This window comes from Bos taurus, chromosome 25 (genome assembly GCF_002263795.3).
Source record: "Bos taurus isolate L1 Dominette 01449 registration number 42190680 breed Hereford chromosome 25, ARS-UCD2.0, whole genome shotgun sequence".
Classification (NCBI taxonomy): Eukaryota; Metazoa; Chordata; class Mammalia; order Artiodactyla; family Bovidae; genus Bos; species Bos taurus.
Window position 1 is genome coordinate 35882998 of NC_037352.1, and position 26700 is coordinate 35909697.

Genomic DNA, 26700 nt, shown 5'->3' on the forward strand with positions numbered 1-26700 from the left:
CCTTGGGGGAACTGTTTTTGAAGTAGGAGGTCATTTTGCGCTCATTGTGGGCTCCATAGCTGTTGAGCAAAAAGAAGGGAGGGGAACTGCACCTGGACATCCTTTCTGCCCCCGTCACCTTCCAGCTTCCCAAGCTGTGATGGAAGACACTGCAGAGAACCCAGAGGGCGGGGGAGCTGAGGTGGCTGGTGGCCTCCCTGCAGAGCTCCCTGCCCCATCCACCAGGCGTGCACTCGGACAGATGCAGGCACTTTCCCCACACCCCCTACCTGCCCCATCGGTGGCAATGTCTAGGGGCTGTTTCTGCCACTGAGGGAAGCCCCACTGGCAAGCAGTGAGAGAATATGGAGCAGAAACAACAAATAAGCTGGAAGATGTGGCAGCCAAAACAAACCAAATGCAAAAGGGCTGCTGCTACCACCTCTGCTGGGCCTGGGCCAGGAGCACAGAGACCAGAGCACATACGTGCAAGGACACACACAACTCCCGCCAGCTCCCTGCTGGCTCCCCCGTTACTGGGGCCTCCTGGGCAAGGGAGCCTTGCAGTCAAGGCTGATAGGGAAATTGGGATGGGGGGATTTGGGGGCATCCGATAGAATCGTCTCCGTCAAATCTCCCCAATGCTTCCTACTTTGTAGCTGCCGAGTGACCCTCCAGTCCTACAACACACCCTGTTAGTGAATCCCCTTTGTACACGCTGATGCCTTTGCCTGATGTGGCCTCTCCCCTCTCTTCTGCCTGGCAAACTCCTCTTCATACTTCAAAACCCAGGTCAAAGGTGAAACCATCTCAGACCTCAGCAGGAAGTTAGCCATTTCCTTCTCTGCACTTCTCTATTGTGGCTGTTCTTACCTCTTACATCACACATCTTATTCACTGCACGAAAACTGGTATATCCACCTTCCCAACTAAATGGTGAACTCCTTGAAGGCAGGGGCCATTTTATACCCACCTTTGTATCCCCAGGGCCCAGCCCAGGTCTGTGGCTCACAGAAGGCACTTGGGCTGTGTTTAGTCATTAGAACGAAGCCCCAGTCCTTCTGTGAAGAGTTTGCTTTCCTGTGCGACTGGCAGTCACTTCCACAGCATGAGTCCCTCCTCAGCAGGAACCTTCAAGCCAGAGGGAGAGGTTTTGCCAAATGAGAAGGCTGTTTTTCAGAATCCCAAACCAAACTGCCTTCAAGCAAACTAGAACCAAATTCAGTTACTAACCTTTAAATCAAAGTCTTTCAAGCTCTTGTGACCTCCCCCAACAGTAAAATCGATGTCATAACTAGCACACATCTATATACATATCTATAAAAATGCCAACAAAATATTACCATGGAAGTTACTTTTTACTTGATTTTTAAAAAGGTTTTGACCTAGTAAATCAAGACCCACATATGGGTCATCAACTGCTCTGATAAACATTGCTTTAGACGACTCGTTTGATAAATACGAAAAATCAGATCCTCCTAGAAATATCCAAGCAAATAAGTGCTTATGACCTGTGTGCCCAGTAAGTCAGAGGGAAGGCTTTTCTTTCCCACTTAGAACAGCCCAGCCACAGGGTGTGAAGGGGTCTGAACCACAGCTGTTTAGAACACTTTGGATCCCCCAGGACCAGGGATCAAATGAAGCCGTGTCAATCCCTCCCACAACCTAATACAAAGGAGGCTCCATCTTTGTGTTTCTCTCTCCTTAAGCCCTCATCCTTCCTGTGCCCAGGAACTACCAACAGAGAAGCTGATAGTTTCCTCACACACAACTAGACCCCAGCTGCTTGCCAGCAGGCAAGAATATCTACTTATTCTCTCTGCCTTCTTCTGCAAGGATGAAATATTTTAAAACAAACACTGGGGCTGTCAGGCTTCTGCACTGCACTAACGTTTGTCTTATGTTGCAGTGTCTGTAGGACAATTTATGTTCTTTCTATGAAAGCAGGAAACACCAGGGTTCCCCTCCTGTATCTAAATCTTTGTCAAGTTTCTTCCTACTCTCCTCTCCAGAATTTACACAGGGGAGAGGCAGTGCAGCGGGGTGGGTGGCCAGGCAGCAACATAACTTGAAACTTTTTATTGTACAGGACAATGGCTACAGACCACAAAGATCCAGGAAGACCCACTGCTTGGGCCCAACAAAAGACGGTAATTGCCCTCTCAATTCAGAGTCCTCCGGGCTGCCAGCGGATGGGCTTTTTCCTACATGGCTCTGGTTGAAAGATCCATGACAGTACTCAGGACAAGAAGAGCCACATCTGAGCCCCAGCTGTATGGGGATGGGTGGATAAGGTGGGCCAGCTTCATCTCAGTTACTTGGGCGTGACCCTGAAGACACGGATATGGATGGCAGAGTTGTTGCGGATCCGGGTCAGCGGCTCTCGTGAGTCAGTCTCCGGTTCCAGCTCATCGACAAGCTCCACGGTGGAGGTATTGGCAGCCACTTGCAAGGACCCGAAGCTGCCCGCCTGCAGTTGTAGGGCAATGTTGATGGCTCGGTTGATGGCCAGGCCCAAGCCGTGAATGTAGATCTCACTGCATGCGTTCTGACCCCGCGCCCCTCCGTCCAACAGCTTCTGGCAGCGGGCCAGCTGCGCCTTAAAGTCAGTCTTCATGTTGACATAGATGTCATTGGGCCTCCGGGGCAGGCGGTGGGGAAGCCGCTTCCGCAGGGTGTACTCCACCGGGTCCAGCTCCGCCTCGACGGTCCCGCGGGACTCTCGGTTTTCGGCCATGCTGTGTGCCCTGGCACGGGAAAGGGACGAGATCAACCAAGGGTGAGGAGCGACCCACGCTTCCTTCCCCACCCGGTTTCCAGCCCAAAGGGTGCACCCGGGCGGGGGCGCACTCGACGCCCCTCTTCCCTCCCACTCTCAGTCCGTTCCCACTCAACTCCAGCTCCCGCAGCTCCCCTACCCTCAGTTCGCGGACATTCATTACAACGCTCCCCACCTCGGGTCCGTCCACCGCCCCCTTTCCCCAGCACTCCAGCGCCTACTCTCTCCAGTCCCCGTGCTTTCCACGCGCACGCGGCCCGCTCCTCTGCCAGGCCAGTCGAGCGTTGCGCCGACTGGCCGGAGGAGGTGGCGCTGCCCGCGACCACCAGGACCCCAGTAGGGAAGACGGGCGCGCCACACAGACGCCGGAATGCTGAAGCCCTGTAGGCGCGGGGCGTCGGAAAAGGGTGCCGAGTGCGCACGCGCGCCCGTCCCCCCTGCCGCGGCCAGGCCTGAGGGATCCACGAATCGCCTTCCCGGCCTGCGTTCTCCCCGCCCCTTTCCTCAGAGCTGGCAAAACCGCGCGATGTGTTTGAATAACGCGAGGCTTCCGGGGCTGACGGGATCTACCACGTGTACGCCTCTTAGGCGGGGCGCGGAGGCGGGAGGCGTGTACCAAGTCCGAGTCCGGGGAGGATCTGGGTAGGGCAAGTTCTGGCTTTTTGCGGCCAGTCCAAGTCCCCGGTTCGCGAGGGTGGCTGGCGGGGGGCGGGGGGCGGGTGCGGTCCCCAAGGAGAGAATAGAGGAGAGGAGACTTTTGTGGGGGCTTGGAGAATTTGGGAGTCAGGGCCTTCCAAAGATGGTAGGGAGGGCGCCGAGTTCCATAGAACGTGATCGGGAAGGTGTCTGCGTCCGTCGCAGTTCCTCGGGTCAGGAGGCGTGGCGGAGTTGGCAGAACCGACTTCCCGCCCAAGGTTCGCGTCGCCCAAAGACCAAGAGCGGGTAAACGAGTACCGAAGCCCGGTCCTTGTGGGAGGACAGCGCTCTGACACCCCTCTGCAGTTCACGGGGAGCCGTCTTCCCATTCCTCTGGCAGGGCTGACTCTAAGGCCAATCGAGGGCTATGAGCCGTTGTGGTTGAATCGCTATGAACTGCAGCTTGCTAGGCTTCCTTGTCCTTCACTATCTCCGGGGGCTTGCTCAAACTTATGTCCATTGAGTCGGTGATGCCATCCAATCATCTCATCCTCTGTTGGCCCCTTCTCCTGAGCCGTAGGCCTCCCCCTCCCAAGCCTTAACAGCTTCCTTGTGGCCCCCCTGACCCACCCACTCGCACCCCTCAACTGCCTTCCAGCTCTTCGGTCACTGCGACCACTTGGGAGCTGGGACGTACGCCCCCTGGCGGGAAGGGCAGCGCAGCACTTGCGGGGATTGGTGGCTCCCCAAGACCACTGGGAAGGGGCTCTCTGCCCACATTGGTTTAGCTTTTGGAGAATTCCATTCGAAAATGAGTCAGACCTGCATTGGAGACCTCAACTACTCTCCTCGGAAGTTTCCTCATCACTCAAATAGGGATGACAATTCCTATCTTGCTACCGAGTTTCAAAACCCAATGTAACCGTATAAACTGTAAACGTACACGTGTGAATTGGCATTTTTATGTACCCCCAGACCGCTCTCTTTATTGCCTAGGGTGGAGTTTGACCCCAAATAACTAAAGGTTGGAAAGAGGCCAGGCTCTTGCGAACTTAACCTCCCAGCACCATTTAAAGCCTGCACTTCTTTTAAGCTTCAGATTCTTAGGTTTGGTGGCGTTTATTTGGGGGTGAAGAGGAAAGGCTGACTACAATGTCTCAGTAGTGACATCCGAACTGAATTTTATATATATATATATTTGGTTGCCTGGGTCTTAGTTGGGGCACATGGTTCTTTAGTTGCAGTATATGGGATCTAGTTACCTGCCTGGGGATGGAACCCAGGCTCCGTGCATTGGGAGTGTGGAGTCTTAGCCACTAGACATTCAGGGAAGTCCCTGAACTGAATTTTGATGGGCAAACAGGAGTTCTTCAGGGAACCAAGGAGTTTTCTGGAATCACTGAACACTGTTTTTAAAAGATGGCTGCATAATCTGTTTTCACCTCAAGGAACTAGAAAAAGTAAAGCCAACGGGAAAAGATGGGAGGAAATAAAAAGAGCAAATGTCAATGAAAGTGAACACAGAAGTAAACTCAAACTATAAGCTGGTTCTTTGCAAAGATCAATAAAATTAGTAAGCCTCTAGCAAGACTGACACAAAAGAAAGAACTAGAGAAAGAAGACTCAAATTACGATTCCCAAAAATGAAAGAGGGAATAGCTTTAAAAACCCCTCACGTTATAATATACTTAGAGAATAATACTAACAACTCTACATAGATAAATTCCACAACGGAGATAAAATGGAGGCATCCCTGGTGGCTCAAACAGTAAATAACCTGCCTGCAATGCAGGAGGCCTGGGTTCAATCCCTGGGTTGGGAAGATCCCCTGGAGAGGGCATGACAACCCACTCCAATATTCTCGCCTGGAGAATCCCCATGGACAGAGGAGCCTGGCAGGGTACAGTCCATGGGGTCGCAGAGTCGAACACGACTGAGTGACTAAGCACATACTGGCAATAAGCAATCAGAAGCCAAAATTTAAAATCATTTACAATCATTCCAGAGAGGGAGGAAGAGGGTGCAGGAAAGGAAGGAGAGGGAAAATATTTACGTATAAGTCTAACAAAAACATGTACAAAATGTGTATGCTAAAAAATACAAAATGCTAATCAAAGAAATCAAAGAAGATCTAAATTAATGGAGAGATAGACCGTGTCCCTCTATTGGAAGTCCAAAATATGTCAGTTCTCCCAAAGTTTCATGCAATTCCTATGAAACCCCAGCCAAAAGTTTTAAAGATGTAGATAAGTTTATTGTAAAATTTATATGGAAAGGCAAGGGAAGTTAAAGCAACTTTGAAAAACGAGAAGTTGGAATCACACTACCCGATTTTAAGACTTATTGTCTAAACACAGTATCAAGACAGTGTGGTATCTGCCAAGGAGCAGGCATAAAAGTCAATAAAATGGAGTAGAGAACCCAGAAACAGGTTCACACAAGTACAGCCAGCTGATTTTTAACAAAGGTGCAAAAGCAGCTGAATGGGGAAAGAATGAGTCTAATCAGCAAGTAGTGCTAATTCAATAAATAGGCAAGGAATTGAAATTGAACCTCAGCCCAATGCAAAGAAATTAGCATAAAATGGATGGTAGATCTAAACATAAAATGTAAAATTATAAAACTGTTAGAAGAAATATAGGGGAAAAAAAGTCTTCATGACATAGTCAGGTAAAGAGTTCTTAGATACAACTTCAAGGGCACAATCCATTAAAGAAAAGAATTAATAAATTGTACGTCATCAGAATTAAAAATCTTTTCCTCTGTGAAAGGCCACCCAACCACAGTCTGGGAGGAAAATACCTGCAAGTCACATATCCAACAATGGACTTGTCTCCAGATTAGAGAACTCTCTAAACTCAAGCATTTGAAAACAATTAGAAAATGGGCTTGAACAGAGGGTTCTTTAGCAAACAGGTATAAGGATGACAAATAAGCGCAAAAGATGTTCAACATCATTAGCCATGATGGAAATGCAATTAAAACCATGATGAGATGCCACTCCCCACCTATTGTTTGTTCTGTTGTTTAGTCGCTAACTCCTGTTGGACTCTTTTGTGGCCCTACGGACCGTACCCTGCCAGGCTCCTCTGTCTATGGGATTTCCCAGGCAAGGATACTGGAGTGGGTTGCCATTTTCTTCTCCAGGGAATCTTCCTGCCCCTGGGATCAAACCCAAGTCTCCTGCATTGGCAGGCAGATTCTTTACCACTGAGCCACCAGGGAAGCCCTTACTCCCCTATTAAAATGTCTAAAATAAAAAATGTTGGACTTTCCTTATAATATCAATAACCTCAGGTATGCAGATGACACCACCCTTATGGCAGAAAGCGAAGAGGAACTAAAGAGCCTCTTGATGAAAGTGAAAGAGGAGAGTGAAAAAACTGGCTTAAAACTCAGCATTCAAAAAACGAAGATCATGGCATCCAGTCCCATCATTTCACGGCAAACAGATGGGAAACAACGGAAACAGTGACAGACTTTATTTTATTGGGCTCCAAAATCACTGCAGATGGTGACTGCAGCCATGAAATTAAAAGACGCTTGCTCTTTGGAAGAAAAGCTATGACCAACCTAGACAGCATATTCAAAAGCAGAAACATTACTTTGCCATCAAAGGTCTGTCTAGTCGAAGCTATGGTTTTTTCAGTGGTCATGTATGGATGTTGAGAATTGGACCATAAAGAAAGCTGAGCGCAGAAGAATTGATGCTTTTGAACTGTGGTGTTAGAGAAGACTCTTGAGAATCCTTTGGACTGCAAGGATATCAAACCAGTCCATCCTAAAGGAAATCAGTCCTGAATATTCATTGGAAGGACTGATGCTGAGGCTGAAGCTCCAATATTTTGGCCAGCTGATGCAAAGAAATGACCCATTGGAAAAGACCCCGATGCTGGGCAAGATTGAAGGCAGGAGAAGGGGACGACAGAGGATGAGATGGTTGAATGGCATCGTCCATTCAATGGACATGAGTATGAGCAAGCTCCGGGAGTTGGTGATGGACAGGGAAGCCTGGCATGCTGCAGTCCATGGGGTCACAAAGAGTCGGACATGACTGAGCGACTGAACTGACTGTGGTCTAGTGGTTAAGAATCTGCCTGCCCATGCAGGGGACATGGGTTCAGTCTCTGGTCCAGGAAGATCCCATGTGCCACAGGACAACTAAGCCCATGCACCACAACTACTGAAGCCCATTGGCTCTAGAGCCCATGTGCTGCAACTCCTGAAGCCAGCACGTCGGAGAGCCTGTGGTCTGCAACAAGAAGCCCCCACAATGAGAAGCCAAAGCACCACAACTAGAGAGGAACCCCCACCTGCAACTAGAGAAAGCCCGTACTCAGCAAAGAGGACCCCGTGCAACCCCAAATAAAAATAATTTAAAAAAATTTTTGACAATAGTGAGTGTTTATGAGAATGCAAAGAAATTGGATCTCTCATACACTGTGGAAATCTTCAATGGTCCAGTCACTCTGGAAAATAATTTGGCAATTCTTTCTAACACTAAACTCACACTCACATGACCCAGCAAGAGCACTCACGGACATTTACAAACTCGTACATGAATGTCCACAGCAGTTTTATTTGTAATAGCCCCAGATCTGAAACAATCCATGTGTTTTTAAATGGGTGACTGGTTAAAGTGTGGTACATCCATATGATGGAATACTACTCGGCAATAAAGTTGGATCAAGGAGACTTGTTAGGCTGCTGGAAGACTAGAAACATCCTTGAACAATACTGGGCTGAGCAGTTCATGGTTTACTGTGAAAGGCCAACAAGAGGAGCGAGACAGTGTGACCACTGCTCAGCAGGGAACACGTAGAGGCTTCAGTGGCCCCTCAAGGACGCGCAGCCAACATAACCTTGGGGGATGCAAGGTTTTCCAAAGGAAGCTAAGGCTAAGGCGCGGCAGGAATATCTGGTAGTGGGGCACAGATCCTGTGCAGTTCCTGGAAGGTCTGAACTCTAGGAGAAGGGGAAGTCGAAGGAACCAGCAGAAGACTCAGAAAGAGAAGCTGGTGAAGTAGGAGGAAAACCAAAGGAGTATGGTGATATGGAAACCAGGTGAAGAAAGCATTTCCTGGAGGAGGTAGTGACCAGATTTATCAATGTGGTGATTTTGCATTGGTGACTTGACAAGCATTTACACTTGATCAACCAAAGAACTTTGCTTAGGGCAGCAAGTAATTTTGAATACAATAAATTAATTGTAAGGCCCATTTTGTCTGATAATTAACAATAAGCACTGTTAAAGAGCTATCATTCCATTACTCAGGCTGCCTGTCTTTTCATGATATCTAAAATGTTTTCAAAACTCTGACATACAGATAAATATAAAGGCTTGCAACTTAGGTGGGTGAAGCCAGGTATTGTAACACAGTGATTTGACGCTAAGATGGTCCTTACATTTTTGCATTTCATGGAAGGCAAACACTGCAGGGGAATCTGCCATTAGGAAAAAAGGCAGAGAGGTTGGCTGTTTAGTCTTACTTGAGACCTCCCTGTCATCTTAATTAATCATCTAACCGTATCTCTGTTTAGTTCAAAGCTTCCAAATTTAAAAAACACAAACCCAGATATTTCACAGCACAGTACCTGAATAAACAAAAATCTTAGGTCCAAGTGATTTCTTCATTCAGAAAATTTTCTTTAATTTTGTATAGAAAATTCACAGTTCCGATTTATGTCATTTCGCAAAGAGGCTGCGTATACAATTCAACTTCCACAGTGTCACCAGCAGCAGAAGCATTCCCACTCTACAGCTGGGGCATAATTACTTGGCCAGGATCACAAGCTGGTACACAGGGAACCACTCCCAATTTTCCACCCTGGAGTCTGGCGTGCTCTCCCTAGGAAAGTACTCCTCCTCAATCAAAAGCATTTTCATGGGGACTTTCCTACTGGTCTAGTGGTTACGACTGCACTGCCAATGCAGGGGGCACAGGTTTGATCCCTGGGCAGGGAACTAAGGTCCCACTTTCTGTGGGGTGAGGCCAAAAGATTAAAAAAATAAAATCATGCCAGCAGTCAAAGCCCTAAACTTTAAGTTCCTCTTTGCTTCTCATCCAACAGGCAATCCAGGCCCTCTTCTCCCATCATCCTGGACTGTCACTATTCTAAAGGCAATGCCCACTTTTCTCAAATCTACCCAAATCCTGCCCTTCCTGCTCGACACAAGTCACCACTTTCCCTGACTGCCTCCACTTCACAGGAATCCCTCTTTTCCCCTGTAACATTTCTCTACCATAACTGACAATCTCATGTTTGCTAATTAATAATTAAAACATGCTAAAGTGAAGACACAACATAGCAACAACAAAAGTTTGGGACTAAGAAAAAACAGCTGCCATAATTGAGAACCTTTTTCTATGAGAACTTGACCTGAGATTGTATTCTGCTGATACATTTTCATACAGTATTAACAATTTGAATATCCTGGGCTCAGAAGGCCCTGCTGCTGCTAAGTCGCTTCAGTCATGTCTGACTCTGTGCGACCCCAGACCGCAGCCCACCAGGTTCCCCCGTCCCTGGGATTCTCCAGGCAAGAACACAGGAGTGGGTTGCCATTTCCTTCTCCAATGCATGAAAGTGAAAAGTGAAAGTGAAGTCGCTCAGTCCTGTCGACTCTTCTCGACCCCATGGACTGCAGCCTACCAGGCTCCTCCGTCCATGGGATTTTGCAGGCAAGAGTACTGGAGTGGGGTGCCATCGCCTTCTCCGGTCAGAAGGCCCTACTAGCTAACATTTGTGAAGTGCTTGCCCTATGCCAAACATTGTGTTCCAGCACTCTACTATAGAATCCAGAGACTCAGAGATTAGCAAAGTGCCCAAGGCCAGAGTCTGGAATGGATGCAAGCCCTCACCTTTTATTAAAAAATAGTTATTTATTATTTGGCTGCACCGGATTTGGGTTGCAGCCTGCTGAACCTTTAGTTATTGCACGTGGGATCTAGTTCCCTGGCCAGGGAGTGATCCAAGGACCCCTGCATTGGGAGCAGGGAGTCGTAGCCACTGGACCACCAGTGAAGTCCCAAAAAGCCCTCGCTTTAAACAGTTGGATTTTCAGCCTCTGAGCAAGCAGCTTCACTGACTACACTGAGACAGGAATCCTGATTTCAAGAAAGTCAAGGGAACTGAAAAAAGTGGTCATGAAAACTCCAAGTGCATAAAAGCCTGGGGTGTACTCCGTGCAAGAACAAAGGGCCTTCCTGGTAGCTCCTGAGGTCCGCGATCCCTTTTGGCACAAGACAGAGGGCTCAAGTTCCAAGTTTGAATTTACCTTTCCCGGTCCTGAGAATTACATTGTTTTTGGTAACGGCTGTTTTAGAAAGCTGGTAAGTAAGAGTATACATTCTGGAGTAACTTCCAAAGAAAACGGTGAAAACACACCCAAAACTTTTTCATCCTAAAAAAAGTTCAGGAATCGGAAAAGTCATTCTTGAAAACCTCCTTTTTAAACAAAGACGGTGTCAATCTACTTCTTGTATTTGCATAGTAGTTTCTCTCTTGCCAAAGCCTCTCACACGCACCTATTTTAATTCTTTCAGCACTCTGGAAAGATAGTGGAATGGGGGCAGGGGATAGGGCAGAGAAGATCCTCAATACCTTACTATATAATAGAATCTGAGGCCCGGTAGCGTTAAAGCGTTAAATCCTTTGCCCCCGAGGTCTAGGGGGCCACTCAGTGGAGGAGTCAGATGCAAATTCCAGATCTCACCAGCCAGCGCTGCCGCGGACAGTTTCTAAATCATTCGGCTCCTCGTTTACTTCATACACCCCGGGATATCTGATGAACACACCTCCGGGTTGTATGTGGTCTCCTTCAACCCAGGCGGGCTTCCCGGAGGAAGCCGACCGTCCGAAGAGTGGCGATGCAGCCAGCGGCGGCCTTCGTCGCGATGGTCGCGCGTCACGTGCCGGGGGCTGCCGGGGAGCACTCCCCGGGACACTCTCACCCCCCCAACCCCGGCCCGCGGCAGGCCTAGTCACGTGAGGAACCGGGCTCCCGGGTCACGTGCCGGGGTCGGGGGGGGTCCGGGGGCGGCAGGCGTCCGGGCCGTGCCCGCCGGGCACGCGGGGAGCGCGCCAGGTCGTGCGGGTCGGAGCGGGCCGGAGCCGCAGAGGGGGGCTGTGGCGGCGGCGGCGGCGGCGGCGGCGGCGGCGGGGGCGGCCCCGCGTCCGCGTCACGTGGTGCGAGGCGGGCAGCCATCTTGCTACAAACACAAACAGAGAGGAGCGGCCGCCGCGGGAGCGCCAGCGCCCCCACCCCCTCCGCCGCCGCCCCCCCGGCCCGCCGCGCGTCGCCAACGCCCCGGGACCGGAGCCTCGCGCCGCCCGCCCGCCGCGGTAAGCGCCCGGCGGCCCCGCGGACCCCCAGCCCGCGGCCGGGCCTGGGCCAGGCCCGCCCCCGACGCCGAGGCGGCCGCGCCGAGCCTGCGAGAGCCAGAGCGGGAGCGCGGGCCGCCGGCACGGACCCTCCCCCGTCTCCTCCCGAGGCCGCAGCCCCCGCCGTCCGGTGCGCCCGCCTCCCGAGCCTCCCCGCCGGTCCCTCCCCGCCCCGCGCGGCCCGGGCCCCCGCGCCGCCCCGAGGGAGGCTGGCTCCCTCCCGGGGGCGGCCGCCGGCGCCCCCGCACCTGGCGCCCCCTCCCTGAAGGGCACGCCGTCCTCCCGGGCCGGCCTGCCTGCTTCCCACCCCCGCGCTCCTAACGGTCGCCCTTCGGCCCCTCGGAACCCCGGTCTGCCTTCCCACCTCCCTCCGCCTGCATCCTCCGCCCGGGGGCCCGGGACCCTAATGCCCGGCGCTCCCCGAAGGTTTCTCCCAATGTGCCTCCGGGTTCTCGGCCTGAGCTGGGCCCGGCGGGTCTTAAAGTGCAAGCGATCCGTGACTTTGGCTAACGTGGAAGCGTCTTCTCTTAACCACAGTACCTCGACTGGGTCTGCGCCTACGTTTCAGCGAGCGGCATTAGTGCTTGGTCATTGGGGTCTCCTTCCTCCCGCTTGCCCGGCGGAGTGAAACACCTTAGTCTGTCCTGTGGCCGGGCTGGGCCCTTCCCAGCCCATCTCTCCTGATGCAGCAGCTCCCCAGTCACGGCCCCACACACTTTGACTGTTTTTTATTTTTTCAAGTTAACTTTAAAGAGACCCTCACCTGGCAGGTCGTACACAGTCACTACTAGAATTCCCAGTAAGCGTCCAGGTCTGGTCCATCATAGCGCCGGGCCTGGCCCGGGGAAATAGATGCTCAGCCAGTAATTGTTAGCCCAGCTCTTTCCTCCATTCACCCCAGTCTCACTCCCCTCTTGCTTCTCATCTCTGCTTTTCCAATAATCAGCCTTCACAGTCTCTGCTGCTCCTGGGAGCTGACACTCGGTTGCAGTTTAGCCCCGCCTCCTGGCTTTGCACCTGGAACACCTTGGGTACTCACAGGCTGGTCCCCTTAGCTTCTGGCGGTGTGGGAGTTTGCTCTCTGGTCCTTCATCTGTACCGTTTTCTATGCTGTCCCAAGCCACCCACCCTCACGCCAGCCTCAGTCTTAGTTCCTAGATGGCAGGTCCAGCGTGTCGTCAGGCAGGGTTGAAACAGATCTGGGCTTTGAGTTGCTGCCATGGCAGGGACTGGGGACCTCGAGGGTCCCATATGGTGGTGACACTCAAGTGAGTTCTGTTCTTTGACTCCTGGCCTGGGTTTCTCAGCCAGTGGATGTGTCAGTATTGTGTGTGATTTGATGGATGAAAGGACCCCGGTTTATGCTGGTTTCTACATCTGTGATTGGAGTTTGGGATAGAAAAAAAGGCCCCACTTTCACGCAGAGGAAGTGAGAAAAGGTGGCTCTGGGAATGATTTTTTAAATGCTAATGAGAAAAATGGTTTAAAACTCACAAAGTATGCTTGTGAGTTTGGGGTGGTTCCTGCCGAGTGTGTGCTCCTTCTCCAGGCTTGGGTAGCGTGTCAAAGACATCGGGGTCTCCTGTCAGGGCAGCTACAGCATCCCTTCCTTGTTTTCCCTGGCTGGAGCCCAAGCCTCAGCAAGTGGGCAGAAGGGATCAAATGAGGTAAAGTGTGAAAATGCTTTGAAAACTGTTAACTACTAGACTCCTCAGGGCATTGTCCTGACGGCTCAGAGGGTAGAGCTGGGTTAAAATACCTGCTAGGAGGAACACAGGCTTGCACCTCTTTTTAAGCCTCCGAGTTCCCTTCCTACCATGCGTGGAGAATCTTTCTTTCCACCCTGAGTAAGGGCGGAGTCACCGCCAACAAGCTTGGGGCTGGGCGCTTGCTCAAATGTTGGGGAATTTGGGATTCTACTTCTGTTAATGGTGGTGCCTTCCTGTGCCAAGGCGCATTGCTCTGGATTGGGGCTAATTTTAGGGGTGATGGAATGAGGAAATAATGTTCTTAACTTAGTGTGTACTGGGACCGCCTAGTCTCTGGATCTTTTCCTTCTCCTGTGATTTCAGAACGCGGGAGAACAGGCTCCCCTCCTGTTCCTCAAGCCTGTTGTGCACACCAGGATCAGTGTCCTCGCCCCTGGACTCCAGTAGGGGGCAGCCTTTTAATGGCAATAATTCAGATGCCCCACGGAGGGAGGGTATAGTGAGGGTTGAGGAGAAGGGGGGGGGTTGTGGATTAATGAGGTGCACAGATGCTGAGAGGTGGGGGCTAAGCAGGACACCCTTAGATCAGATAGCCAGGGAGGGAGGCTGTCTCCAGTCCCCTGCCTGCCGCCTCCTCCTCTTTACTGGAAAGGGATCCAAATGCAGGGCTTTGAAAGTTTGTGAATGACTTAGGACAATTTTGTTTAATGTGTTCTTTTCTGGAGGATTTCCCTCCTGGAGGGATTTCAGATTTCTCTCATGGGACAGTGTAATTAGGGGATGATTCCCTCACTCTTCAGAGAGGGGAATGAACTGGAGTAAATTTGGTTTCCTTGTCTTCCATTCTTCCCCCTAAACAGACAGTGGGTGTGGTTATCCTCTGCCCGAGGTGTACAGAAGGGGTTCTTTGCCACTATTGTTAATCTGTGTGTGTGTGTGTGTGTGTGTGTGTGTGAGAGTGTGAGTGAGTCGCTCAGTCGTGTCTGACTCTGCGAACCCCTGGACTGTAGCCCGCCAGGCTCCTCTCTCCATGGGATTCTCCAGGCAAGAATACTGGAGTGGGTTGCCATTCCTTTCTCCAGGGGACCTTCCTGACCCAGGGATCGAACCTGGGTCTCCTGCATTGCTGGCAGATTCTTTACTGCCTGAGCCACCAGGGAAGCCCCTGGGTATTGATAATCTGGGTCCAGATGATTCTTTGTTGTGGGGGGCGTCCTGTGCATCGTAGGATTTTTAGTAGTGTTGCTGACCTCTGCTCGTGAGATGCTGGTCGCACTTCCCAGTCATGCCTACCAGAATTGTCCCCCAAGATGTGCCCTGGGGAGCAGCATTGCCCCCAGTTGAGAAGCAGTGGAAAAGGTGCGCGCCTGTTTGGCACTAGAAGCCACGGGGCGCTTGTGTGCTGCTCGAAGTCAGAAGAGGGGCCCTGGAGCCACCTGCTCTTGAGACCCAGACCTCCCCCGGCTGGGCCCACCCAGACACTCTACTTTTCTCACCCGCCACTCCTCTGCTTCCTCTCACCTCTGCAGTTTCCCTGCTTCTCTGCCCGGAGCCAGCCGCTTTTCCTCAGTTCGCTCCTTAAAACCACGACAGAAAGGTGACGGCCCGAAGAGGAAGGCACCTGGCGGCCAGCCGCCTTCGCCACTCCCTGGACGGGTGGGAGGGTGAGTCGTCCCTTTTCTGTCTCCCGCCCCACCGCGGGCTCTTCGGCCTGTCCATCTGGGAGATGGGGCTCTTCTGGGGTGGCCTGGAAGAGGCTCAGAACAGCCTCTCCTGAGTTTGTTAGGAAGTGGGGTGTTTTTCTTGGAGTGGAGAAGACTTAGGTATGGGAGAGCTATCCCCAAATGTCTTCTTTTTCCCTTAGATCTTTTTTAAGTGGTGGTCAGATATAACGTACACCATTTTAGCCATTTTTAAGGATACAATTCTGCAGCTTTACATACATTCATGTTGTTGTGCAGCCATCCGCCTCATCCCTGCAGCTTTTTCCTCTGCCCCAGTTCAGCTGAAACTATCCCCACTAAAAAACAACTCCCACTCCTTGCCTCCCAGCCCTGGCACCACTGTTCTCTGTCCCTCTGAATTTGACTCACCTCGACATCTCAGGTGAGAGGAATTATCCAGTATCTGTTCATTTGTGACTGGCATGTTTCACTTAGCTAATGTTTTCAAGATTCATCCATTGGGTGAATTCCGTAAGGCTTGTAGCATCCACAGACTTAACCAGCCTCCACCGTTCTGGAAGGCTGAGTCGAACTGAGTGATGGGAAGAACTTTGCAACAGGCTTGTCTTCTGACGGCCGTGTTCGCCAGGGCCTGCTCCATCTCCGGAAGGGGCCAGCTGAGGCTGATGCAGAGGAGATGCCGGAGCTGGGGGAGGTCAGCCCTGCTCTGGGCGGTGTCCAGCGCTGCATCTCAGCCTAGGCTGCTGGGATTCTGGGGTGGGTCCTGTGTCTCGGGTGGACTTTGCTTCTTCTGGCCTGCAGCTGTGGTCGAGAGCCGCTTCCCATGTCCCCTCTGGTGGAAACCCTTCTTCCCCCTTCCCAGAGCGGTGGAGTCTTGGAGTTGATGGGAACTGTGGAGGTGCTCCGGTCCAGCCCCCGCCCCAGCCAGTGAGGGAGGCCCTTGCACACGGCTCCCTGAGACCCTGCCTGCCTGCCCCGTGCTCAGAAGCACCAGGGATGAGCCACCTCCTGACAGCCTCTTCAGCTGTTCCTTAGAGGGACGGGCCACTGCCGCCTCCCCCACGCTTCTGTCAGCCCAGTGACTCTGACCTTATTTCTGCTTTATGGTGAGGGAGCCTTCTTCCTAGCTTACAGTAGTACCGTTCCCTTCTTGGCTCTTTGTACTTATCAGGCTTTCTGATCCCAGGGAAAGGACCTCGGTGTTGATCCTTGTTTGGTGAGTGAGTCCTGGGCATGCTGGCCAGACTTGCCTGCCTGCAGCCTTTGGTGTGCCCCCCACCTCTGGCTTGGGAATAGCCCCCCTGCTCCCCTTGTACCAGGTTTCTCCCCAAGCTGAGTCTCAGGATTCGGAGCCAAGCACCCAGACCTGAGTCTTCAGGGGAGAGGTAATTTTGCTCCCACGTAAATTTCTTTCTTTTTTTTAATATCTGTTTGTTTATTTGGCTGCACCAGGTCTTAGTCAGCAGCATGTGGGACCTATCTCCCTGACTGTGGGTCGAACCGCAGGCTCCTTGCATTGGGAGCAGTGTCTTAGCCTCTGGGCCAAGGAAGTAACCCCCGGATAATTTCTAATTCTCTTAACCAGCCTTTTTCCTCTCTAGAACATTTTTGATTCCAGTGGGTTTTTTGCTGGTTTGTGTGTGTTTTATCTTTGTCCTAAACATCATGTGTGAGCTTCCCGGGTGGCTCAGATGGTTTTAAAAAAAAAAAATTCCACCTGCAATGCAGGAGACCCAGTTTGTATCCCTAGGTCAGGGAGATCCCCTGGAGAAGGGAATGGCAACCCACTCTGGTATTTTTGCCTGGAATCCTGGACAGAATCCCATGGACAGAGGAGCCTGGTGGTCTACAGTCCATGGGGTCGCAAAGAGTCGGCCACGACTGAGCAGCTGACATGAACGTCACGTGTACCCCAGCCCCCTTTACTGAATGCTGCGGCCCTTGGCATCCTCTGCCGCACCTCCAGCTCCTCCTTCAGGCTCTGCTGAGTCAACTCACTTCCTGGGAGGCCTGCTGAGCAGAGGGCAGAGATGAGGAGGAGCCAGGGCTGTGGCCCCCTGTGCTCCCTAACCAGCAGCTTCCAGGCACTTGTGGGCCTTCCTATTATGTGAGACAGAGGAGGGCTGGAGGCAGGGAGGTCTGTCTGACCATTCATTTAACCCACTTTATTCTTTTTGCCCCTCGTTAAGGATCTTTCCCAGATGTGAAGGTCCCTCCTTGGGCACTGCTCTGCTCAGACCAACATCTAGTTGCCCGGGGATCCTGGTTCACTCCAGCACAGGCTCTTGCCTGGAGAGGGCCCGGCCCCTGCCCTACCCGCTTCCCCGGGGAAGGCTGCCAGGTGAGTCTGGGCCAGAGGGAGGGCATCCCCCTGCGGAAGCTGGCAGGGGCTCTAGCTGCCTGTCTCCTCCCCTCCCCTAGGCCTTCCTCCAGCGTGACTCTTTGGGTAACTCATGGTGTGAGTGGCACGTGGCTGGCTTAGGTGAGTCGTTGGTGAGACCGTTACTGTGTCCACCTAGGTGGCAGCCTAGTACTCACCCTCTCAGGCTCTGGGTGTGCCATCCCCAATGCCTAGCATCCCCCGCGCCTCCACAGGTGTTTGGAGAGTGAACGCCAGGTACCCCCTCCCCTGCTCCTCCCCACCGACCTCTGGGACACGCCCAGCTCCACAATGGCAGCGGAGACCCTCAACTTTGGGCCTGAGTGGTGAGTCAGGTGTGCTTAGAGGGGCATGGAGAAGCCCGGGAAGGACAGGGCTGCTCAGATTCCCATCTCTCCCCTTTGCGTGTTCCTCCTCCAGGCTGAGGGCTCTTTCCAGTGGTGGCAGTGTGGCCTCCCCACCCCCGTCCCCCGCCATGCCCAAGTACAAGCTGGCCGACTATCGCTATGGGCGCGAGGAGATGCTGGCCCTCTACGTCAAGGAGAGCAAGGTAGGCGCAGGCGGGGGTGCGGGGCCTCAGCTGGCGGAGAGGGCCCAGGAGCATGCCTACCTCCTGCCCGATCCACAGGTCCCTGACGAGCTGCAGGACAAGGAGTTTGCTGCGTTGCTGCAGGAGGAGCCACTGCAGCCCCTCGCGCTGGAGCCGCTGACTGAGGAGGAGCAGGTGGGGCCCGGCCAGGGCAGCCCCAGCGGGAGCAGCGGGGCTGGGGTTGGAGAGGTGGGGGCAGAGGCTGTGTGGTTCTGGACGGGGGTTGCTCGGGCGCCTGGGTCCTCACTCCCACCCCTGGCTCCCTCCTCAGAGAAACTTCTCCCTGTCAGTGAACAGCGTGGCCGTGCTGAGGCTGATGGGGAAAGGGGCTGGGCCCCCCCTAGGTGGCGCCTCCCGTGGCAGGGGCAGCACACGGAGCCGAGGTAGAGGGGGTGATGGCGTGCTCCGGGGCAGGCGGTCTTGAGGACTTGGGGAGGTGATCTGGCAGGTTTCCCACGTGCCCCTCACTCCTCCAGGCCGTGGCCGTGGTGACAGTTGCTTTTACCAAAGAAGCATTGAAGAAGGTGATGGGGCCTTTGGCCGAAACCCCCGGGAGATCCAGCGTAGCCAGAGTTGGGATGACAGGTGCAGGCTGGGACGGGGTGGCAGAGAGGGCCCCACGGAGGGAGGCTTGGGTCTTTGTCATCAGAGGACTCCGGGAGACCTGCCAGATTAGCCCTGGTCAGAGAGCTCTGTCCATCCCTTCTGATCCCTGTGGCCCTGCCCTGTCCTTCCAAGTCTCTGGGCTTGCCCTTGGGCTCCCTTCCAAGCCCTGTCCACCTCCCGCCCCTCACTTCTCTCAGGGCAGAATGGACAAGGTGAGCTGAGATCCTGTAGGTAGGGAGGGACTGGTCTTCTGACCCACGCCTTTCCCTCCCACAGAGGCGAGAGGCGGTTTGAGAAATCGGCCAGGAGAGATGGAGGTACGGAGAGGGGCAGGGGTGGTGGCTGGGCCCTGCAGGTTATTGAGAGGGGGCGAGGGGCTGAAATGGCTGACCCGGGTTGGGGGCTGCTTCCTGGGGGAGGTGGTGGGGGCAGGAGGGCCCAAAGCTGGGCTCTTCTTTCCCCGCAAGGTGTCTGATAAGAGTCTTACAGGAACCGTGGCCGCTGTCCACTGACTGTGTCTCCCCCTCTGCCTTGCCCCCAAGCACGCTCCGGGTTTGATGAGGGAGGGGCTGGCCCGAGGAAGGAGCACGCCCGCTCAGATAGCGAAAATTGGCGTTCTCTCCGAGAGGAGCAAGAGGAAGAAGAGGAAGGCAGCTGGAGACTCGGGGCAGGACCCCGGCGAGACGGTGACCGCTGGCGCTCCACCAGCCCTGGTGAGATGGGGGTCAGGTGGGCATTGAGGGGGCGGGGGGGTCCTGGTGGGCAGCAGAAGGGTGGAGACTCTGGCTTGACTGGGTACTGACTCTCCTTCCCCCACGTTTCCTGCCCAGATGGTGGCCCCCGCTCTGCTGGCTGGCGGGAACATGGGGACCGGCGTCGCAAGTTTGAATTTGATTTGCGAGGGGATCGAGGAGGGTGTGGTGAAGAGGAGGGGCGGGGTGGGGGGGGGAGCTCTCACCTCCGGAGATGCAGGGGGCCTGACGGCTTCGATGACGACAAGGATGGGCTCCCGGAGTGGTGCCTGGATGATGAGGACGAAGAAATGGGCACCTTTGATGCCTCCGGGGCCTTCTTGCCTCTCAAGGTATCTGCAAGGAGACGAGGGGGAGATTGTGTTAGAGGTTGGTGGGCACCTGCCTGCCCCAAAGGGGGGGTCCTTTCACGGCACTCTATTCTCTGCCACTCATCTCCCCGTCGTATCCCCCCGCCCCGTGCAGAAGGGCCCCAAGGAGCCCATTCCTGAGGAGCAGGAGCTCGACTTCCAGGGCCTGGAGGAAGAGGAGGAAGAACCTTCCGAAGGGCTAGACGAGGAGGGGCCCGAGGCGGGTAAGCCTGTGGGGTGGATGCCTGCGGCCTTGAGCTGAGTCTGCGTAGAAAGGCTGGTGCAGATGGAGTGTGTGGAGGAGCCTGAAAACAGCAGGCCTCTGTCCAAAAGGCCAAGTATCAGATGAAAATCAAAGCAGAATCAAAACAACCTTTGGAAATCCCTCAAGGAATCTGTCGAACACGGTGCTGAGTCAGTGGTGGTAGGTCCGCAGCCCTGGACGGTGTTGGGGACGCACGGCCTCACTGTAGGAGCAGAAAGGGAAGTGTGCAGAGCAGGCTCTGTGGTGGTAGTTCACCAAACCTTAGTCGTGTTGACCAAAGTTGTGTGGGTGGACTCAATACCCAGAGGTTCTTCTGGCCACAATAATACAATCTCTGCTTAATCACTTTTCAGGCCTTCCGGCTTGGTTTTGAGTTCTGGTAATTACCCTTGGTTTTCAGGTGGGAAGGAACTGACCCCGCTGCCTCCTCAGGAGGAGAAGTCCAGCTCCCCGTCCCCACTGCCCACCTTGGGCCCGCTCTGGGGAGCTAACGGGGAAGGCGATGACCCAGTGGAGAAAGACCTGCCTGCAGCTGAAGGTAGCCCGAGGGCAGAACCACCCTCTCCCTGGAGCCTGGACCTTGTGGGGAAACAGCTCCCCATCCGTGTGGGAAGGAGGCTGCAGGGGAGTTGGTCGGGAGGTGGCAGGGGCGCAGAGTTAGCACCCACCTTCCTGGAGTAAGAGTGGTGGCTGGGCACTGTCTTGCCCCCTTCTCTGACTGCCCTGTCCCACCTTCCCTTCTTGGCTCCTTCTAGGAGAGGACATGAGGGGAATGCAGCTAAGTCCTGGGGCGGGCTCACCGCCTGGCCCACCAGACCTGGAAGATGATGAAGGCTTGAAGCACCTGCAGCAGGTGTGGGGCGGGGGGTAGGGTGGGCTGTGAAGACTGTAGGAACCCTTCCCTGCAGGAGAGAGAGCCTTGGTTTTGTCTGTCCTCGATCAGGTTCCCACCTTCTCCCCATCTTGCCCTCCATGTTCAGACCTCATCTTCTGACCCCCCCCTCAGCCCCAGCCCCCTCTGTGTTGATGGAAGTGGCCAGTTGAACCTTCCCTCTTCCCTTGGGCTCCCAGGAGGCGGAGAAGCTCGTGGCCTCCCTGCAGGACAGCTCCCTGGAGGAGGAGCAGTTCACGGCCGCCATCCAGGCCCAGGGCCTGCGTCACTCTGCAGCCGCCACTGCCCTCCCCCTCAGCCATGGTGCGGCCCGGAAGTGGTTCTACAAGGACCCGCAGGGCGAGATCCAAGGTGAGCAGGGTAGGGGGTGCAGGTGGGGCTCGGGGACAGCACCATCCTCGTCGAGGTCTTCTCTGGCGCACCTCTGTGACCGCAGCTGCCCTTCCCTTGGCCCAGGCCCCTTCACGACCCAGGAGATGGCGGAGTGGTTCCAGGCGGGCTACTTCTCCATGGCCCTGCTGGTGAAGCGGGGCTGTGATGAGGGCTTCCAGCCACTGGGTGAGGTGATCAAGATGTGGGGTCGCGTACCCTTTGCCCCTGGGCCCTCACCTCCCCCGCTGCTGGTGAGTGTACCCCCTTTGGCGTGGAACAGGGAAGGGAGGCAGGAGCCTGGCAGAGGGCAGCGGTGGGTGCAGAGCCAGACAGGGGCAAAGCCACGGGAACGCTGTGGCCTCACTCAGGGAAACATGGACCAGGAGCGGCTGAAGAAGCAACAGGAGCTGGCAGCAGCCGCCTTGTACCAGCAGCTGCAGCACCAGCAGTTTCTTCAGCTGGTCGGCAGGTACGGGGGGCCTAGCAGGGCTGGTCAGCAGGGCCCACGCTGACACGGGGCTGGCCCGCCTCACACCTGCGTGCTCCTCAGCAGCCGCCAGCTCCCGCAGTGCGTGCTCCGGGAAAAGGCAGCTCTGGGAGACCTGCCGCCGCCGCAGCAGCAGCAGCTCACCGCGTTCCTGCAGCAGCTCCAAGCTCTCAAACCCCCCAGGTGTGTGCGCCACCGTCCTCGCTGTGTGCTCGTGACCGAGCGTGTGTGGTGTGTCTGTACGTGACGGCCCTCGGGTGGTGTGGGGAGAGGGGCAGACGGGAGGTGGCTTCAGGGCGCTGAGCCTCAGTGCTTTCTCCTCAGGGGCGGGGACCAGAACTTGCTCCCGACGATGAACCGGTCCTTGTCGGTGCCAGACTCGGGTCCCCTCTGGGACATACATACCTCAGCCTCACCACAGTCAGGTGTGTGGCCCGCAGCTGCCCGCCTGGCCTGTCCGAGGTCTGGGAGTCCCCTCCACCTCCGACGGCCCCCTGTGGGTGGGGGGGGCCGGGGGCCGGAGCTCCCTTCTGCAGCTGCCTTTGCCCCCACAGGCGGTGAGGCCAGTCTTTGGGATATACCAATTAACTCTTCGACTCAGGGTCCAATTCTAGAACAACTCCAGCTGCAACACAAAGTGAGTGGGCCCCTGGGGCTGGAGTCCTTGGGTGTCAGGGACCAGGCCGCACCCGGGACAGCCTGGCGTCTGATCTCGACCCTCCAGTTCCAGGAGCGCAGAGAAGTGGAGCTCAGGGCGAAGCGGGAGGAGGAGGAGCGGAAGCGCCGGGAAGAGAAGCGCCGCCAGCAGCAGCAGCAGCAGGAGGAGCAGAAGCGGCGGCAGGAGGAAGAGGAGCTGTTCCGGCGCAAGCAGGTGGGGCCCGGCCCACTGCTGGCTCGGGGTGGGCGCGGGGGGCGGCCCTCACAGTGGCTTCTCTCTCCAGGCGCGGCAGCAGGAGCTGCTGCTGAAGCTGCTGCAGCAGCAGCAGCAGGCGGTGGCCGCCGTCCCCGCGCCTCCTACACCCAGTTCCCCGCCTCCGCTGTGGGCTGGCCTGGCCAAGCAGGGCCTGTCCATGAAGACGCTGCTGGAGCTGCAGCTGGAGGGCGAGCGGCACCTGCATAAGCAGCCCCCGCCTCGGGAGCCATCGCGGGCCCAGGCCCCCAACCACCGCGTGGTGAGCAGGCTGGTGGGCACCTTCTGCTCAGCTCCCAGGGTGACCCGGGGTGGGAGGGGGGGTGGCACGCTGGTCCCTGTCGGACTCCGGAGGCGCTCTCTGCCGTGAGGCCCTCACCTCACCCTGCCTTTGCCACCTGAACGCACTTCCCCGCTCAGCACCCCTGAGCGTGTGCCCTCCTGTATGGGTCACCCTTGACTTTCTGCCATCTGCAGCAGCTCGGGGGCCTGGGCTCCGCCCCCCTGAACCAGTGGGTATCTGAGGCCGGGCCGCTGTGGGGTGGGCCCGACAAGAGTGGGGGCGGCAGCAGCAGCCTGGGCCTCTGGGAAGACACCCTCAAGAGCAGTGGGAGCCTGGCCCGGAGCCTGGGCCTGAAGAACAGCCGCAGCAGCCCCTCTCTCAGGTGGGTGCCAGGCCACTGTGGGGGTTGGGAGCAGGCCTCCTGAGGGGACACCTCTTGACTCACCGCATCCTGCGCAGTGACTCGTACAGCCACTTGTCTGGTCGGCCTGTGCGCAAAAAGACGGAGGAGGAAGAGAAGCTGCTGAAGCTGCTGCAGGGCATCCCCCGGCCCCAGGATGGCTTCACCCAGTGGTGTGAGCAGATGCTGCACACGCTGAGCACCACGGGCAGCCTGGACGGTATAGGCGGCGTACCTACCCCAGGAGGCCGGGCCAGGGGTTCCAGATGCCGTCCCGTGGGTCCTGACCCCCATCCTGCCCCGTAGTGCCCATGGCTGTAGCGATCCTCAAGGAGGTGGAATCCCCCTATGACGTCCACGACTATATTCGTTCCTGCCTGGGGGACACGCTGGAAGCCAAAGAATTTGCCAAACAATTCCTGGAGCGGAGGGCCAAGCAGAAGGCCAGCCAGCAGCGGCAGCAGCAGCAGGTGAGGTTTCACAGAGCCCTGGCTGGAGGGGGTGAGGGTGCCCAGAGTCCCCCTGACCCCTCTCTTTCCTCTCTGTTGCCTTGCAGGAGGCTTGGCTGAGCAGCGGCTCCCTACAGACAGCCTTTCAGACCAACCACAGCACCAAGCTTGGCCCCGGGGAGGGCAGCAAGGCCAAGAGGCGGGCACTGATGCTGCACTCGGACCCCAGCATCTTGGGTGAGTGTGGAGCGGGGAGGCGGCTCCTTCCTCAGAACCGGGCAGGAGCGAGTGGGCGAGTTCAAACCCAGCTTCCCCTGGCTTCAGGGTACTCCCTGCACGGACCTTCTGGTGAGATCGAGAGCGTGGATGACTACTGACCAGCCCGTCCCACCAGCGCCCTGGGCTGTAGGCCAGGGGCAGCAGCAGCGGCTTGGACCCCTGGGTCCCCAGCCTATAGGCTCCCCACGGGGAGCATAGGAGGAAGCAGGGGCAGGGTCCCCAGCACTTGTTACAAACCACACGATGCACCTTAACTCACCCACCACGAGGCACTTTACAGATTGAGGGGGGAAGGGTTTCGTTTTTGTTTTTTTGGTTTTAATTTTAAACGACATTGAAGGAAACATAGGAGAGACAAAAAAAAAAATGGTTAAAAAGTAGACTCTAAGCACTCCCTTTCCCTTTGTCGGATAGTGGGAGTGATAATGGACGATCCACAGAGGTTTTTGTTTTTGGGTGTTTTTTTTTTTTTTTTTTTTTAGAAAAAAGAAAAACAACAACAAAAAAAAATGGTTAGGAGACTGAAAGTAAAAACACACTGTTATTTGGGGCAGTGGGGACATGGGCCCCACGGACCTGTCCTGCCTGGCCCCCGAGGCTGCACTTACCCTCCCCGCCCCACGAGGTGGGCCACTGGGGTAACTGGAAGCTGGGGCGCCAGCAGTTTGCACAGCGAGGCCCCCTCAGCCCCGCCGGCCGGACCCGCTGTGAACGGCCCCCTTGTGCTGTGACCGTGGCAGAGGTGTCTGGGGCCGGGGGGCCTGGCCCGAGTAGCCCCTTGGCTTTGCTGCTTCGGGGAAAGTTGCACAAATGCACGAGGCCGCCTCAGCGCCCCAGGCAGCCATCCTGCGCCGGCTGACGGAGTGAATGGGAGAGGGCCTGCGGTGCCAACCTCATCTGGCTGCCATCAGGCTGGCAGAACTTCCACTCTGGCCCTGGTGAGGGGCTTCCCCCGCGCTGCCATTGGGGGGGCTGGCTTGGGTATGAAGCTGAAAGGCCCAGCTCCCTGCCTTGCCACATGAATGTATTCTCTGGGCCATGAGCCCCTGCTGCGCCCCCTGCCTCAACCCTGAGCAAGGCTGGGGCAGAGCAGTTTCTCCAGGAGCTGGAGAGAGAGGCACCACTTAACGACTGTTGTTTCTCCTGTGAAGGGGGCAGAGGAGGGGCCAAGGAGGCCACAGGAGTGGGCCGCTGGGGGCTTCGGGCTGCAGCGCGGGGCTGTTAGGAGGGAGCCCCCCCATCTGCAGCCGCATGTGTAGGATGTGGACCACCCAGCTCTGCCCTGACCCCTCTGTTGACCAAATGGGAGAGGAGCAAGTGGCCTCTCCCCTCCCTGCTCCCCTGATATTTTTAAATGTTGGGTAAGGGTGGGGTGTCAAGAATGGGAGTGTCTGTCTCTCCTGGGTCGGGGTAGGCTGCCCTTCACCAACTTCTTATTCCCAATCACCTACCTAGGTTTGTCTCCATCCGTGGGTTTTCTTTAAGTTTGTTGTATCTTTTGAGTTTCTCATCTAACTTCTCCCATGGACCTCATTGCTCAGAGCGCAGTATTAGGGCAAGATTCTGCCACTGCCTCCCCTCCATGAATGTATTTATCCTTCCTGTCCTGGGGAAATGGGGAGTGGTCCCTGTTTTCTTTCTCCATCTATCCCCAGAGAGACGACCTTTTTTTCTTTTTTTTTTTTTTTTGCACCAAAGTGGCAACTGGGTCAGTGTTGGGGGATAAAGCTGGCCTCGGGGGTGGAGGGGCCCCCTCCACCTGCTTCTCCCTGGTTTCAACAGTGTTAGCGTCCGTGAAAAGACAATATTGTATTCTCTCTAAAGCAATAAGGGGGTGATGGGCCAGGGGGAAACGTCTTGCTGCTGCTGGCCCCCCAGCTCCCCCTCTCCTCAAGCCAGTGTTTGGCGGCATTAGAGGTGTGGGGGAGTACTGTCGTGACTGAATGTAACTGCCCCCGCCCCTGCCGCAGCCAATGCAGGGGAGGGGGGGTGACACTCTTCCCCGTCTCTACCTTCCCCTCCCCCCCAGCTAAAGAGACTTTGAATTTAGGGGGCCCTTGAGCCTGGAGAGGCCTTAACCCTGTGAGGAAGTGTAGGGGGAGCCCTCTCCCACCCCCATCCCCTTCTGAGAGTGGTCAATGTTTACAAGCCCCTGAGCCCCCGGCCCAGGGACTCAGCCCCTTGCTGTCCTCCCCCAGCCCGTCTTCCTGGGCCCCAGCTGCTCTCCCGCCCTTCCTGGGGTTGGGGTGGGTGCAGGGGTCGTCCTGTATCCCGTCGTCTGCCTTGTACCCACAATCTCCCCCACCCCATGTGACCCTTCTCTTGTACCTGCCTCTGTAAATACTCCCCCCCCCAATAAAACTTGGTGTGTGTTCTCCCCGGCTGCCTCTTGAGTTTTTTTCTTGGGGGAAGGGGATACTGGGAATGACAGACACAACTCAGCTGGGAACTGAGCCACGGGTGGGGGGCAGCCAGACCAGAAACGGGAGGGCTGTGCCTGTGGGATGCCCATG

General features: G+C 55.5%; 3 protein-coding genes and 1 long non-coding RNA gene across 15 annotated transcripts; 1 reads left to right on the forward strand and 3 right to left on the reverse strand.

Annotated features, from left to right (window-relative positions):
• Window positions 1–2043: 2043 nt before the first annotated feature.
• Window positions 2044–11301, reverse strand: POP7 (POP7 homolog, ribonuclease P/MRP subunit). 3 transcript variants are annotated; one of them, XM_015460499.3, is made up of 2 exons: window positions 11194–11301; window positions 2044–2726 (listed from the first exon to the last, which is right to left on the reverse strand). In XM_015460499.3, the coding sequence occupies exon 2, from the start codon at window positions 2714–2716 to the stop codon at window positions 2294–2296; it is 423 nt and encodes a 140-aa protein (XP_015315985.1). In that variant the 5' UTR covers window positions 2717–2726; window positions 11194–11301; the 3' UTR covers window positions 2044–2293. The 3 variants fall into 3 exon arrangements, with proteins under 3 accessions (XP_015315985.1, NP_001069950.1, XP_005225275.1); NM_001076482.2 differs by lacking the exon at window positions 11194–11301 and adding an exon at window positions 2980–3163; XM_005225218.2 differs by lacking the exon at window positions 11194–11301 and adding an exon at window positions 2934–3157.
• A 74-nt stretch (window positions 11302–11375) lies between these two features.
• On the reverse strand, window positions 11376–12604 carry LOC112444313 (translation initiation factor IF-2). The gene is made up of 3 exons (XM_024985264.1): window positions 12543–12604; window positions 12144–12256; window positions 11376–11827 (listed from the first exon to the last, which is right to left on the reverse strand). Exons 1-3 carry the CDS (start codon window positions 12602–12604, stop codon window positions 11376–11378), a joined length of 627 nt encoding a protein of 208 aa, XP_024841032.1.
• GIGYF1 (GRB10 interacting GYF protein 1) lies at window positions 11607–26569 on the forward strand. 10 transcript variants are annotated; one of them, XM_059881357.1, is made up of 28 exons: window positions 11607–11740; window positions 15018–15152; window positions 15541–15594; window positions 16036–17514; window positions 17595–17655; window positions 17769–17879; window positions 17974–18103; window positions 18182–18277; window positions 18414–18525; window positions 18619–18727; window positions 19025–19065; window positions 19291–19461; window positions 19579–19832; window positions 19966–20074; window positions 20516–20653; window positions 20871–20968; window positions 21187–21358; window positions 21464–21848; window positions 21930–22049; window positions 22191–22291; window positions 22421–22503; window positions 22591–22737; window positions 22808–23038; window positions 23254–23441; window positions 23519–23679; window positions 23766–23929; window positions 24016–24145; window positions 24233–26566. In XM_059881357.1, the coding sequence occupies exons 6-28, from the start codon at window positions 17845–17847 to the stop codon at window positions 24283–24285; spliced, it is 3228 nt and encodes a 1075-aa protein (XP_059737340.1). In that variant the 5' UTR covers window positions 11607–11740; window positions 15018–15152; window positions 15541–15594; window positions 16036–17514; window positions 17595–17655; window positions 17769–17844; the 3' UTR covers window positions 24286–26566. The 10 variants fall into 10 exon arrangements, with proteins under 10 accessions (XP_059737340.1, XP_059737341.1, XP_024840737.1 ...); XM_059881358.1 differs by having other exon boundaries at window positions 17363–17514; XM_024984969.2 differs by lacking the exon at window positions 15541–15594 and having other exon boundaries at window positions 17363–17514; window positions 21464–21630; window positions 21748–21848; window positions 21933–22049.
• Window positions 16478–19794, reverse strand: LOC132343875 (uncharacterized). The gene is made up of 2 exons (XR_009492881.1): window positions 19707–19794; window positions 16478–18806 (listed from the first exon to the last, which is right to left on the reverse strand). It is a non-coding gene; the product is annotated as an uncharacterized lncRNA (long non-coding RNA).
• Window positions 26570–26700: the final 131 nt, after the last annotated feature.

What these genes read in the sequence shown, in the direction of transcription:
- LOC112444313 (XM_024985264.1), bottom strand. Translation starts at nt 12,604, where the DNA reads ATGATGGACCAGACCTGGACGCTTACTGGGAATTCTAGTAGTGACTGT. An exon ending in GACTGTGTACGACCTGCCAG is followed by an intron (nt 12,257 to 12,542) that starts GTGAGGGTCTCT and finishes TTGCACTTTAAG; the next exon opens with ACCCGCCGGGCCCAGCTCAG. An exon ending in GAGGATGCAGGCGGAGGGAG is followed by an intron (nt 11,828 to 12,143) that starts GTGGGAAGGCAG and finishes TGGCTCTCGCAG; the next exon opens with GCTCGGCGCGGCCGCCTCGG.
- POP7 (XM_015460499.3), bottom strand. Translation starts at nt 2,716, where the DNA reads ATGGCCGAAAACCGAGAGTCCCGCGGGACCGTCGAGGCGGAGCTGGAC.
- GIGYF1 (XM_059881357.1), top strand. Translation starts at nt 17,845, where the DNA reads ATGGCAGCGGAGACCCTCAACTTTGGGCCTGAGTG. An exon ending in AGGCCCCCAACCACCGCGTG is followed by an intron (nt 23,039 to 23,253) that starts GTGAGCAGGCTG and finishes TGCCATCTGCAG; the next exon opens with CAGCTCGGGGGCCTGGGCTC. An exon ending in CGCAGCAGCCCCTCTCTCAG is followed by an intron (nt 23,442 to 23,518) that starts GTGGGTGCCAGG and finishes CATCCTGCGCAG; the next exon opens with TGACTCGTACAGCCACTTGT.